This window comes from Schistocerca nitens, chromosome 6, assembly GCF_023898315.1.
Source record: "Schistocerca nitens isolate TAMUIC-IGC-003100 chromosome 6, iqSchNite1.1, whole genome shotgun sequence".
Lineage (NCBI taxonomy): Eukaryota > Metazoa > Arthropoda > Insecta > Orthoptera > Acrididae > Schistocerca > Schistocerca nitens.
Window position 1 is genome coordinate 51,005,088 of NC_064619.1, and position 13,751 is coordinate 51,018,838.

The following is a 13,751-nucleotide window of genomic DNA, read 5'->3' on the forward strand; positions in this document are numbered from 1 at the left end:
ATTTGATCTAAGTCATCCAAGCTTTTTTAAATTCTGATTCTAATACTGGATCCTCTATGTCTTCTGAAACGACTCCTGTTTCTACTTCTATCACATCAGACAAATCTTCCTCCTCATGGAGGCATTCAATGTACTCTTTCCACATATCTCATCTCTCCTCTGCACTTAACAGTGCAGTTCCCGTTGCACTCTTAATGTGACCACCCTTTCTTTTAATTTCACTTAAGGTTGTTCTGACTTTCCTGTATGCTGAGTTAGTCCTTCCGACAATCATTTATTTTCCAATTTCTTCACATTTTTCATGCAGCCATTTCGTCTTAGCTTCCCTGCACTTCCTATTTATTACATTCCTTAGTGACTTGTATTCCTGAATTTTTCTGAACAGTTTTGTACTTCCTTCTTTCATCAATTAATTGAAGTATTTCTTCGCAGTTACCTTCCTTGTACCTATGTTTTTCTTTCCAATTTCTGTGATTGCCATTTTTAGAGATGTCCATTCCTCTACAACTGTAGTGCCTACTGAGCTATTCCTTATTGCCATATCTATAGCCTCAGAGAACTTCAAGCACATCTCGTCATTCCTTGGTACTTCTGTATCCCACTTCTTTGCTTATCGATTCTTCCTGACTAGTCTCTTGAATTTCAGCTTGCTGCTCATCACTACTACATTGTGATCTGTGTTTGTATCTGCTCCTGAGTACACCTTACAGTCCAGCAACTGATTTCGGAATCTCTGCCTGACCATGATGTAATTTAACTGGAACTTCCCAGAACTCAATTAGTCTTTCTCCTCTGTCATTCCTTGTCCCAAGCCCATATTCTCCTGTAACTGTTCTTCTACTCCTTCCCCTACAACTACATTCCAGATCACAGTGAGCATTAGAGTTTCATCTCCCTTTACATAATGTATTATTCTTTCAATATCGTCACCATACTTTCTCTCTCTTTTCATCTTCAGCTTTCGACATTGGCATGTATATCCAAACTATCATTGTCAGTTTTCTGACAATTCTGATAAGAACAAGCCTATCACTGAACTGTTCACAGTAACTCTGCCCTATCTTACTATTCATAATGAACTCTACTCCCATTATACCATTTTCTGCTGCTGTTGATATTACCCTATACTCACCTAGCCAGAAATCCTTGTCTTCTTTCCATTTCACTTCACTGACCCCTTCTATATCTACATTGAGCCTTTGCATTTCCCTATATCTAGCCAGAAATTCTTGTCTTCTTTCCATTTCACTTCACTGACTTCTATATCTACACTGTGCCTTTGCACTTCCCTTTTCAGATTTTCTAGCTTCCCTACCACGTTTAAGCTTTTGACATTCCACACCCTAACTCATAGACCGTTATCCTTTCTTTGGTTACTAAACCTTTTAGCATTGCTGAATGGAATGAGAAATGCAGTGGGTTTGGAAAGCACTATGTAACTTGGGTTTGGTTGGTTGTGAGGCTGCTAACATCATACTGTTTTTCCCTGTGGCAGCAGTCTCAGTGTTGCTTTGCAGTCATAGTTGATGTCAACCTTTACACAACACTGCTGAAATAGTGCCCTCAGTGTTCTCTCTGGCACTTCCTTCTCAGGCTGCAGAGACAATTTGAAAAACCAAACATAAAAATATTATCTGTTACTTTCCCACGCTGTGCATATGGACTGCGACGAGGCTCCTGACACCCAAAGCAGAGAGCACTATGACTGACACCATATGCCCACCAGCAGCCACAGCAGAGCCTCACACGATACCGTGGACTGGTGGTGAAACATCAGGGTCATTATAAATGTTACTTTAAATGTGTTGAAGAGCAGTATTTGGTGCTTTGTTTATCGTCACAGCACCTCTTACAATGAGGAAAGACCTACCAGATTATTTTTATTATTATTTTTTTGCAGGGAATGTGCTCCTCAAAAGTAATTCTTAAAAGTAGTTCTATCAATTTGGCAATAACCAGGAGTTATTCTAGTGTTTTGAGAGCTGTCCAACAGCTGGTGGCCTGTTGTTGCATAACAAAAGGAAGCTGTGTCAGTGAAAAGATGGCTGCCCCATTGTTGACTTGCAACACATTGGAGCAGCGATCTATGCTGTGTCTTTTGAGTACTGAAGCTGTTAAATTTGTGGAAATGCATCATAGGCTGAAAACACATTATGGTGATTAATTTATGTGTATGAGTAGTGTACAAAGTTTAAAAGAGGCGTAACTTCTGAGGAAGGAGCTCTGTTCCCAGGCCAGGTGCACCACATAGTGATGAACAAACACATTGTCTCATTGGAAGACCTTGTGAAGCAAAACAAATATTTTACTATAAACAAATATAACCATAATTTTGGATATTACTGTTCATTCAACACAAGATCTTGTTCATGATTTGCCACAATTCAATAAAGTGTCTGCAAGATAGGTGCACTGTCAGTCGACTGCTGAATAGAGAGATCATCACATCAGTCTTTGATCTTTTGCATAACTGCTATATTGGAGGTAATGGATTTCTGGTCAGATCTGTCATACGAGATGAAACCTGAGTGTAGTATCACCAGTCTGAAATGAAAAGATTGAGCAAGAAGGGGCATCATACTTCGTCAAAATCAAAAACTTTCTGCACTCAACCATTGGCAAGAAGAGTCCTGTGCACTCTTTTGGGATGCACAAAGAGGTAAATTTAAAGCATTACAGGGAAGACTTATTCCGTGGCCAGTAATTCACATTCAATTCTGTTACAAAATCACATTCACCCTGCAATCAGGACTAAGTGACAAGGGTTACTGACTGTAGGTGTTGTGTTGCAACACGTCCACATACTGTCCGATCAACAGCAGCACCAACGAAGTACATGAAATCTGAATGGCTCAAACATCCCACCATACCTCACCCCCAAATGACTTTCAAGTGTCGGGTCAACTCAAAGAAGTGCTGGGATGCAAGTATTTCAGAAGTGATGAAAACCATGGCGCAAGAGTGGCTGCAATCACAACCAAAAGAATTCCTATCACAAAGTATCCACACATTTCTTCAAGCAGTGGAATGCATGTGTTACATGTCATGGAGCCATTATACACAATGTTTCTGTAATTTTCCTGATTGAAGTTTCTCATAATGAGAAGCAGCAATCTGCATCTGCTTAAAAGAAATTTTTCATAGCCAAGATTGCATTCAAACCCTCGACAGGTAACACCACCACCTTCAGATCTTTAAAAGCTTATTTAGTTTAAGTATGGTCCCATTGTGCATTCATTATTCATGCCATGTCAAGATTTTAGTGGAGAGTATACTGCACATTCCACACGTTTGTCAAAAATAAAATTACAAATAGCTTTGTCACAAGTAAAAATATACATGGCTAAAATGTGCCTTGTCGAACTTGGCACGTCTAAATATGTATCACTCCTTTGATGCTTGTCAGTTGCTAAAATCCAAATATACAGTAAAACTTTGGCATAAATGTGACCTTTTACTATATATTGTGCATTGTAACAACTGACGAGCATCAAAGGAATGCTACATATGTAGACATGCCAAGTTCCGCAAGGTGCATTTTAGCTTTGTATATTTTTATGTTTGACAAACCCGTTTTTAATTTTATTTTTGAAAAAAGTGTGAAGAAAGTGCAATGTACTCTCCACTAAAATGTTAACAGGTCATAAACAATGCACACACAATGGAACATCATTTACAATCAAAAAGTTTTTAAAGATCTGAAGATATCAGTTGAAACCAGACAAAAAGTAGTTATGAATGCGATTTTGGCTACAAAAACTTTTTCAATATAATTTTTTTTTATATTACCTAATTTGCATAATAAGGTTTGAATGGCCCCCATAATTATTGCAACTGCACCAGTAGGAAATGGAAATACGAGTGCTTAGAGTTAATAAGGCAGGATGATGCGATTTCCAGAGTTCGTGAAGACAATGATAGTAGTCTTGAAACCATCACCAATGTTATTCATGTGGATAAAAGGCCTTCTGAATGCATAATTTGTTTCTTCATGTAACTGGCAGGCTACTTTTGAATTTCATTACCTGTACAGCAAATATTAAAGTGGCACTGTCTGGCTATAGGAGAGACCTGCAGGTGACATTGACTACAGAGGAGAGGATGAGTGGTTTGAGATTGAAGTGGTTCGGTCATGTGAAGCGAATACACCTGACTCGAAGTCCATGCCAGTATTTGGAGATGGAGGTACCAGGAAGAAGACCAACTGGGTGGCCTAGAAAGAGATGGACAGACCAGGTTAAGGAAGATCTCCCCAGGAGATGAGTAACATGGGATGTAGTGGAGAGGGAAAAGCTATATCAGGACAGAAACCAATGGACGCATATCGTTCACCAAGTTCCTACTTGGCTCACTGGAAGGAAATCATGATGATTATGTAGTATATGTATGGCTATAGAAATATAAAGGGACTGCTTCCAGCAGTAGGTATTCCAAGACATATCAGAAAGATCTTCATGAAGAGACATTATGCTAAAACAGAAAGCAATTGATGGGAAAAAGCAAAGTACATAAAAAGTATGACATAATAGAGAAGTGAACCAACACAAAAATTGTGCAATCTATCATAGATTCTAATTTAGCTGTTGTCCCAAAAGCCGTTATAGAACATGTATCGTGTTACAGTTCTTCATATTTAAGGACTGAGGAATTGTTGATACCATGTTTGTGCAAAAATCTCGTTGACAACCCAGAAAGGCAGCAATGTTTTCATAGCTTTATATTACTTCATTGTGAAGGATGTGCACTTTTTCTTGGTTACATTGGCAATGAAAATTAAATTGGAGGTTTTTCAAAAAAAATACCTACAGCACACTCAGGCTTTATTGTGCAACCTCAGAATGGTTCATGTTTACGAGTAAATTATATTTGAGTCTCTTGCATGAAACTGATCTGCAATCAGTTAAGCAGTAGGAAGCTTCTGAGTAAGTTAACTAAGAAAAGTGTTGTCTGATTTGTTGTGAATATTGAATCCTTTGTAGGTCTAACATGAACTATCGCACTGCTCTGGTGTTTGAAACACACATGCTAGAGTAAGTTACATGATTATAGCTAATGGTATTAAAAATAATAATAATAAAAGAAAGCTAGGAAACGAAAGCCAAAGGGAGCAATGTCTTGTTTCCAAGGTTATCAGCACTCATTATATAAAAAAAATTACACCCATAATATATGACCAAAAGCAGTTAATTTTCTAATGGCAGTCTGTCAAGGCATCTGCGTAAGTACGTACACTTCACTGCATTGTCTCAAAAACTTGAAATAGTTGTCTTTGTAGGAGTACATGATCCACATGTAATACACACCTAATGATAAAATGTGCCTTTAGTTTAAGGCAAATAAGACCTTTTTGAGTGATTCAAGCATTTCAAAGATGTATTGGAACCTTCAGGAAAATAAATTTGCAGCATCAATAACTCTGCACAACTTTGTAAATAACAGATCATGTCGCTCAATTATTAACTCTAGTAACAACAGACTGTCATCAAATTGAGTTAAGTTCAAACCCTCTTCTGTATGACAAGATACGTGACTAGTGTACAGATGAGTACTGAGCTTCTCAAACCACAGTCAGAGATAAAGCAACATCTTGAGCAGTGCACAGTAATGACTCAGATGTAACATAAGGGGGTGACAACTGCTACACTCACTAGTGCAGGAAAAAGAGAGCTCAATGTATCCCATCAAACCAGTGGCATGTTAAAAATTATGTTGTAATTGGAAAAAAAATGTATCTAAGTAGTGTAGAAACTTATGTAAAATGGCACATAGTTCCACAAAGTGTATGCCATAATTTTAAATATAATGTCCACAGCGACATCTCTGGTAGTTGTCTCGAATATGTAATCAATGTGCTTTTGCATGGTGTATAAACAGAGTGAGTCGAATGATTTGTTTTGTCGGTTACATTTTAAAATAAGCGCAAAATATCTGAAGTGTCACGAGGCAGTGTTCCTTTGTAAATCATCTTTTTTTTTTTGGGACTGGTCACTTCTTTCAAAAGTGTGGTGTACAAAGTGTGAGAGGTTGCTTCAACAGACTGTCAACACCCAGTAAAACTGCATGTTTGGGGATGTTTCTGTAAATGCAGTTTTGGCTATTTGCATTTATTTAAAGCCAATTTAAATGCTGAAAAAATGTGCAATATTTATCACAAAGTCTTCTTAGAGCCGTTAAGAAGCTATTTGGTTCAAACGAGGCAAACTGGGTGCTTCAGCAGGATAATGATCCGAAACATCATAGCCGTGTCTCTCCAGTGTGGAAACAAGACAATGGGGTGTCCACGATGAACTGGCCTGCAATGTCTCTCAATGCAAATCTGATCAAAAATGTTTGGTCGTATATTAAGATGAAGCTTAAAGGAAAGCCAATACATACTCTGAAGCAGCTGTCATAAAATCATGGAGACCATTACCAAGAGAATACACAGAAAGTAATGAAAAGCATGCCAAAAAGGTGCCAAGCTATAATTGATATTGGCGGCAACTGAATTAACTATTATATAATTGTGCAATTAGTAATAACATGTATTTTCGTGAAAGCATTTATATGGTGTCTTTTCTTTCAAACAGGTAATGGCATACATTTTCTTGTGGAACTGACCATGTGTTACATGTAGTTATATCTAATCTACTACTTTGAAGTTTTGGATCGAATACAAATAACGCAGGGAGTAAAGGTGTGACCACTAACTATAGGTGTTCAGTAGTAGACAGGCACATACCCCAAGACTGAAAATATAGCTGAAATTAGAGCCACCTGCTTCCCTAGTCACAGCTGAATCTACATTCTATTATGGAGGAATCCCTACCCTTCCAGTACGCTGTTTTAACTATTAGCTCTAACCATCAATTCCCTTTCCAGCTCTCACAGAGTATATACGTGTATTAGTTATCTAAAAACTATTACATCCAAGCTGAGTGTATGTATTTGAATAATCAAACACATCAGCACAGGTCCCTGATAAAAATTATATTTACCACATGATAAATTATCTTTTCAGACTAAACAAAATTTCCTCATGCTACCCTAGTCTGGCAATCAAATGAGTTAGTTTTAGTGGTGAGAATTTTCGTACTGCATTACTTTAGCAAAAAAAAAAAAAAAAAAAAAAAAAAAAAAAAAAAAAAAAAAAAAAAAAAAAAAAGGAAAGCAATAGTTTTAACATGTGACTAGCCCAGCACAAATTATGAAACATTACAGAAATGACTTCTGTCCAGCAGTAACTGCAAGCATTCCTCGTGCACACCATGTGGGGGTTTTATTTGGTGCAACAATAAAAAGTCCATACATATTGATAAACATGAAACACGAATGTTTACATGTTTTGATATAGAAAAGGCTGCATTTATGAGAAAACATTAATTACAATTATTAAAAGTTTGTAAAAACATGCACATAAAATATTCTGAATGGACTAACTGTATTGTTCAAAAACAACAATCAATTCTGAGGAAACTGTTCTGCTCATTAAAAAAATAAGTGAATATTTCTTTATTCACTTCAACAGTATCCAGAACAGTAGAAATTGAAGACTGAAAGAAAGTTTTAAAAAATTACTGCCTAATTAAAAAGACAAATTCTTGCTGGTGTGCAACTCTGTTATTGTTCTGTATTCAGATGAATTTCACTGCACTAATAAATACATGTTCTATAAACAGCATTGAAAATTATAATTGTGCACAAGCTTGTTAATAAACATACAGCAAGTATGCAATTGTATAAGCAAGAGGTACACTTTCACTGGTAGTAAAAAGAAAAACAATGAGATCATCTTAGGTAGTACACACACATCAGTTACAACCCACAAATGTTTGAAACTACATGTATCAACTTCAAAGTAAGTTATTCCATAAGTTTTGCTCTGGGAAATGTTTAAAAAGTATACAAAACATGGGTGTCAAACAGAGCTGTCACCAGGCTATGCATCACACCAGCAAAGATATCAGACTTACAAAACCATTTGAAAATTACACAATTTTAAGGACTAGCAGTTTCTCCTTGACTAGGAATTATGTTCCCAATTATTTCAAGAAATTAACTAACAAAAAATATTATTTCCACAGTTCAAATACAATAAGACATTACAGCAATTCTCTACCACACTTTATTTGTTCAGTTAGACAAAAAGTAGATATTTCTGGTGTCAATTCGTGGAATAAAAATCTACAACATAAATAATTACAATGCTAATATACACAGTGTTTCAAATTAATGTTACGGATTCAGATTCCTGTCTACATCCAGGATCACATCATTCATGTGGGTAATATAAAGAGAGATTACTCACAAATTTACACAAGTGCTGGTTTTTATATATGTATATATGAATATATATATGTATATATAGCCTTCTGCCTCAAACTCTTGAGATTACAGTTTTGTTACAGTGATCAGACAGTCAATGAGAACCATAAGTAGCATGTTTCAAGGAAACCATCATGACTGATGCTAGATTGAGTGTGGAGGGGGGGGGAAAAAAAAAGAGTGGAGACGCACGCGCCTGGCATCGGCCATTAGGCTCAGTGTACTGCTGCTTTGACTGTGGCCAGGAGGGCACTTACAGCCCTGAGCAAGAGGAGCAGACAGCGAGGCAGGCTAACTCCTAACAACACCCACCGCCCTGCATGCCCCCTTGACCGCCTGCTGGAAGGCTTGGTGAACTTGGAGAATGCTGGGGTCCAATCTTGATACCATTAGCCTGCAAAGAAAGCAACAACTGTTAATTATTTCCAGAATCCCTGATTATTTCATTTTGCAGCAGAGAGTGTGCTCTGTTTTTAATTACTACAATGCATTGAACCCCACAGGGAAATTTTCAAAAATTATTAGAAAACTTCCTGGCAGATTAAAACTGTGTGCCAGACCGAAACTCGAACTCAGGACCTTTGCCTTTCACGGGCAAGTGCTCTACCAACTGAGCTACCCAAGCACGACTCACACCCCGTCCTCACAGCTCTACTTCTGCCAGTACCTCGTCTCCTACCTTCCAAAATTTACAGAAGCTCTCCTGCGAACCTTGCAGAACTAGGAGAGCTTCTGTAAAGTTTGGAAGGTAGGAGACGAGGTACTGGCAGAAGTAGAGCTGGGAGGATGGGGCGTGAGTCGTGCTTGGGTAGCTCAGTTGGTAGAGCACTTGCCCGCGAAAGGCGAAGGTCCCGAGTTAGAGTCTCAGTCCGGCACACAGTTTTAATCTGCCAGGAAGTTTCATATCAGCACACACTCCGCTGCAGAGTGAAAATCTCATTCTGATTATTAGAAAACTTTGAATCATTACTATGCCACTAAAGAAAGCAAATAACTGCTTTTACACATTTTAATATCAATTTCCAAAAGATACATGTAAATGAAGCAATTTGAAAATGTTACTTATAAACTGAGTTTTGTTATTAATTTTTCCCATGAAAAGTAGATGGGAACGCAGTACATTAAGGGAAATATTTTTGTAAATGAATACTTATGAATAAAATAAATGTTTACCCATAGTGAACGCACTCTCTGACCACAACATACAATTAATCATACTGAATATGCATATAAATAACTCATCTGATCACAATGAGGTGATATGATGGAAAACAAAGTAATTAATGAACAAACAACAAAGTTTCAAGGCAGTCTCACAAACATCTGACTAGAAGAATGTGTATAATGTTGCAGATCTAAGTTCCAAATTTAATGTATTTTTTGATAGATTTCCATCAATCTTTAACAGCAGCTCTCCCAAGAAAGCAAAATATGGCACTATGAGCACATTAAAGATGCTTACAACGAACAGAAGTAGGACCGATTTCACATTACAAAAAATACTGCTATCTTATGGGAACTGATTAAGAATAAATAACTCTGATGATAAAATTAAATTTATAGTGGTACATCAAACATTACAAAAGAAACTGGGAAATGGATTGAGGAATGCATTGACTTTGTTATTGAGGAAAACAACCAAGCAGCAAATGACAGTCAAGTAAATTACAATTACTTCTTGCTTGCCAAAGAAATTAAGAAAGTAATAAACTTCCTCAAAACCAAGTTCTAGAATTGGTAACACCTTAAAGTACTAAAATCCTGTTCATCACATACATCTGTTCGTGTATTTTGCTTCTGGGCGCAAAAACAACTAGGGTCGTATGCGCTCACATAAGAACTGCAGAACACATGGACAAAGGGCCGAAAGGTCTATAAAATATGCCACAGAGAAACGGAGGTCATGTCCTAATACTTAAATGGCTTTTGCCTTATTGCTACAACAGATAAAAAGTAAAACGCACTTAATAGCCCGCACGACATTCACTAAATCGGCCGATAACTAGGATGACAAATACAAATGAGAATGTAAGTGGTTAAAAAAAGTGTGGGGGGGGGGGGGGGGGGGCATTCTGTCAGGAAATGGCAGACAGTCAAATTTTTGAGCATGAAGAGTGCGGATTGGTGGGAGAGCACCACTTAAATAGTGATGGCTAAAAAGACAGCACCCAATGTGCAACCTAGCTAAAATGATCTCACAGCGAGATAGCCGAGAGGAGGTAATCCAAGCCGCTGGGAGAGATTTAATAACACTGAGCCTGTTCCCATTAAGGGAGAACTACTGGTGATGCCAAAGTGACCACCTGCTGACAGAAAGCAACATGGAGAGCATTGGAGGTAATGTAATAACTAGCGAGCCGACATACGAGGATTGCAGCCTTGGTAGCCGTGTCAGCAGCCTCGTTTCCTGTCAGGCCGATGTGGCCAGGAACCCACATAAACATCACAGTGGCTCCATTAAGGGTGAGCAAGTGACAGCTGTCCTGGACCCGTTGCACTAAGGGATGGATGGTGTACAGCACCAGAACCTTTGAAGAGCACTGAGAGAGTCGGTGCAGATGACAATTGAAAAGCCTGTGTCACCGAATGTACTATGTGGCCTGATGCACGACAAAGAGCTCTGCTGTAAATACTGAGCAGTGTTCTGAAAGCCATACCGAAAAACGTTGGTGCCAATGATGAAGGCACACCCGACACCACAGTCAGTCCGAGAGCCATCAGTGTACACAAAGGTACTATCACGAAGTTCTGTGCGAAGGTTGGGAAACTGAAGGCAATAGAGCACGGCTGGAGTAGTGACCTTCGGAAGTGAATGAAGGCCAAGGTGAACATGGGCCACAGCATAAAGGTGGTTAAGGGTTTACACCCATTCGGAAAGTTGCTGGTGCATGCAGTTACGCTGACAGAGCAAGAGCCGAAAGCAAACGCCAGGAGGTAACAGAGAAGAGGGACGCAACCCGTACTGGCGATCAAAGGAGTCATTGAAGGAGGGTGCACAGGATGGGTGTCCACATATGGCAGACAAACTGCGTCCGTATCTGTTAAGGAAAAAGTCATGGTGGTAGGAAAGCGGTAGTTCGGCAGCTTCTGCATACAGACTCAACTGGGCTAGTGTAAAAGGTGACTGGCCAAACGGAGGACACGATGGTGGATACTACTGAGACAGTGTAAGCCGGACGGACGTATAGATGCATAAACTAAACACCCATAGTCTAGTTTCGAACAGACAAGGGACCTGTACAAATGGAGGAGGGTGGTTTGATCTGCTCCCCAGGAAATACCACTGAGGACACAGAGGACACTGAGTGACTGAGTACAGCGGGCTGTCAAGTAAGACACTGAGGATGAAGAAAGTTTCCTGTCGAGCATGAGCCCCAGGAATTTCATAGTTTCAATGAAAAAGAGCAATAGGCCCAAGAAGGAAAGACAGTGGAAGAAACCAATTGTGCCACCAGAATCCATACAAACAATTTTGTTAGTGGAGAAACTAAAGCTGTTGTCGATGCTCCGTGAGTAAAGTCAATTGAGACACTGCTGAAGACACTGTCCAATGAGACAGGTCCTTTTATAACTTCAATAGATGGAAAAATAGTCAACGAAAAGGGAGCCTGAGATGCACAGTGGGAGACAGGCCATCATGTGGTTAATGGCGATACCAAAGAGGACAATGCTCAGGATGAAACCCTGAGGCACACCATTTTCCTGGATACAGGTGTCCAACAGCCCCAGAAGCCCCACATGTAGAGTGTTCAGAGGATACCAGTACGCTTTCGCTAAATCGAAAAAGACAGCCACAGTCCGGGATTTCCACAGAAAACCATTCACGACGTGGGTGCACAAAGTGACGAGATGGTCAACTACAGAATGACACACTAAATCCACACTGTGCAGACCTGAGTCGTCGTACCAGCTGGGCATGAATCACCTTTAGAACACAGATGGTGAGAGAAATGGGGCAGTAGATAGAAGGAAGGTGTTTGTCCTTACCGACCTTAGATATGGGTACGACAGTTGCTTTATGTGAGCATCTAGCATTGTAGCACTCACAATTCCAATAAGACATTGCCCGAGCTGCCTCATCTTGTTTCCCATGCAGGAAGAAAGGGTGATAGCAGGACGAACTCGAAATCTCTGCAAAAGGCGGCCCAAGGTGTTGGAGATAGCAATAGGGTCCACTATGACATTGTCTGCTACTGTCAGGCCGGAAATTGGGAAATGGACCTTGGTCCCAGAGAGCTGTCAAAGGTTGGCCCACATGATGGAAGCAGGTGTGGAACTACTGAAAGGACTAGTGAATAAAATCCAGCTAGCTGTTTTGCCATCCCGAAAAATGCGACAACACTGTGCACGCAACTGTTTATAATGAATGCAGTTTGCCATCACAGGATGACGATTAAAAACGTGGAGAGGATGTCTACGCACACGAATTGCATCACAGCATGCCTCAGTCCGGCAAAGGACCGGGACACGGTGTGGTAAAGACGTAGTTTGAGGAATGGAACACTGCGTCGGCAAGGATAATGTTTGGAAGATGTTCTACCTGATCATTGGAACTGGGGAAGGAGTAAACCAGGGAGGAGTAAAACCTGCAGTCAGCTTTAGTAAGCTGCCATTTGGGTGTGCGCATAGGTGGGTAGGAGTCAGCTAATGGACAGCACACAGGAAATGGTCACTTGAGTACGTGTCTGAACGGACCACTCAACACGATGGGCAAGCTGGGCAGTACAGAAAAATATGTTCAAATGGGAATAGGTGTGCGTGGAGTCTGAAAGGAACGTGGGTGCTCCTATGTTAAGGCAGAAGAGGTTAAATTGGTTGAGGTCACCCAAGAGGGCACCTCTTGGACGGATTCTGGGAGAACCCCAAGAGAAATGGTGCGCATTAAAGGCAACGAGCAGCGGAAATGGGTGCAGCAGCAGCTGCCGAATAAGCTGGAGGAAATCTGCCCTGTTGACATCGAATGACGACGTGTAGTCAGGGAGATGGGTTGACTATGAATGTCATCCCGTATGAGCAGCATGACTCTCCCATGAGATGGAATGCTGTACTCGGGGAGAAAGTCAAAACTGACTGGGAAGAGTTACGAGAACTCAAAGTGGTCCTGAGGACGCAATTTCATTTCCTGAAGGTAGAGAAACAAGTGGACGCTTCAATTCTAAGCGCTGCCGCAAATCCTCTTTGTTGGATCGAAGACCGCAAACATTCCAATGGAGGAAAGTCATAACAAGGAAAAAATGAAGGGGTGTCACCTCGGCGGCTGCCAAGACCAGCCTTTGAAGACTTGCTGCTACAGGGCACAGAGGCAGGACTATCCTGCTCCATGAGGTCTACAGAAGTGTCAATATTCTCCTTCTGTTGGCTTCTGGAGTCCAGCGCTGAAAATCGGTTGGTGGCGCCCACCGGCGACACAGAGGTCAGCCGGGTGACCATATCACGAGTCGACATTG

At 40.1% G+C, this 13,751-nt stretch overlaps 1 protein-coding gene across 1 annotated transcript in view; it reads right to left on the reverse strand.

The window, feature by feature from the left end:
* Positions 1-7,220: 7,220 nt before the first annotated feature.
* The window catches only part of LOC126262750 (ras-related protein Rab-2), a 50,233-nt gene continuing 43,702 nt past the window's right edge, over positions 7,221-13,751 (reverse strand). The window contains exon 6 of the mRNA XM_049959560.1: positions 7,221-8,698. Coding sequence (XP_049815517.1) covers positions 8,603-8,698 — 96 coding nt within the window. The 3' untranslated portion in view covers positions 7,221-8,602. The remainder of the gene's footprint in view (positions 8,699-13,751) is intronic.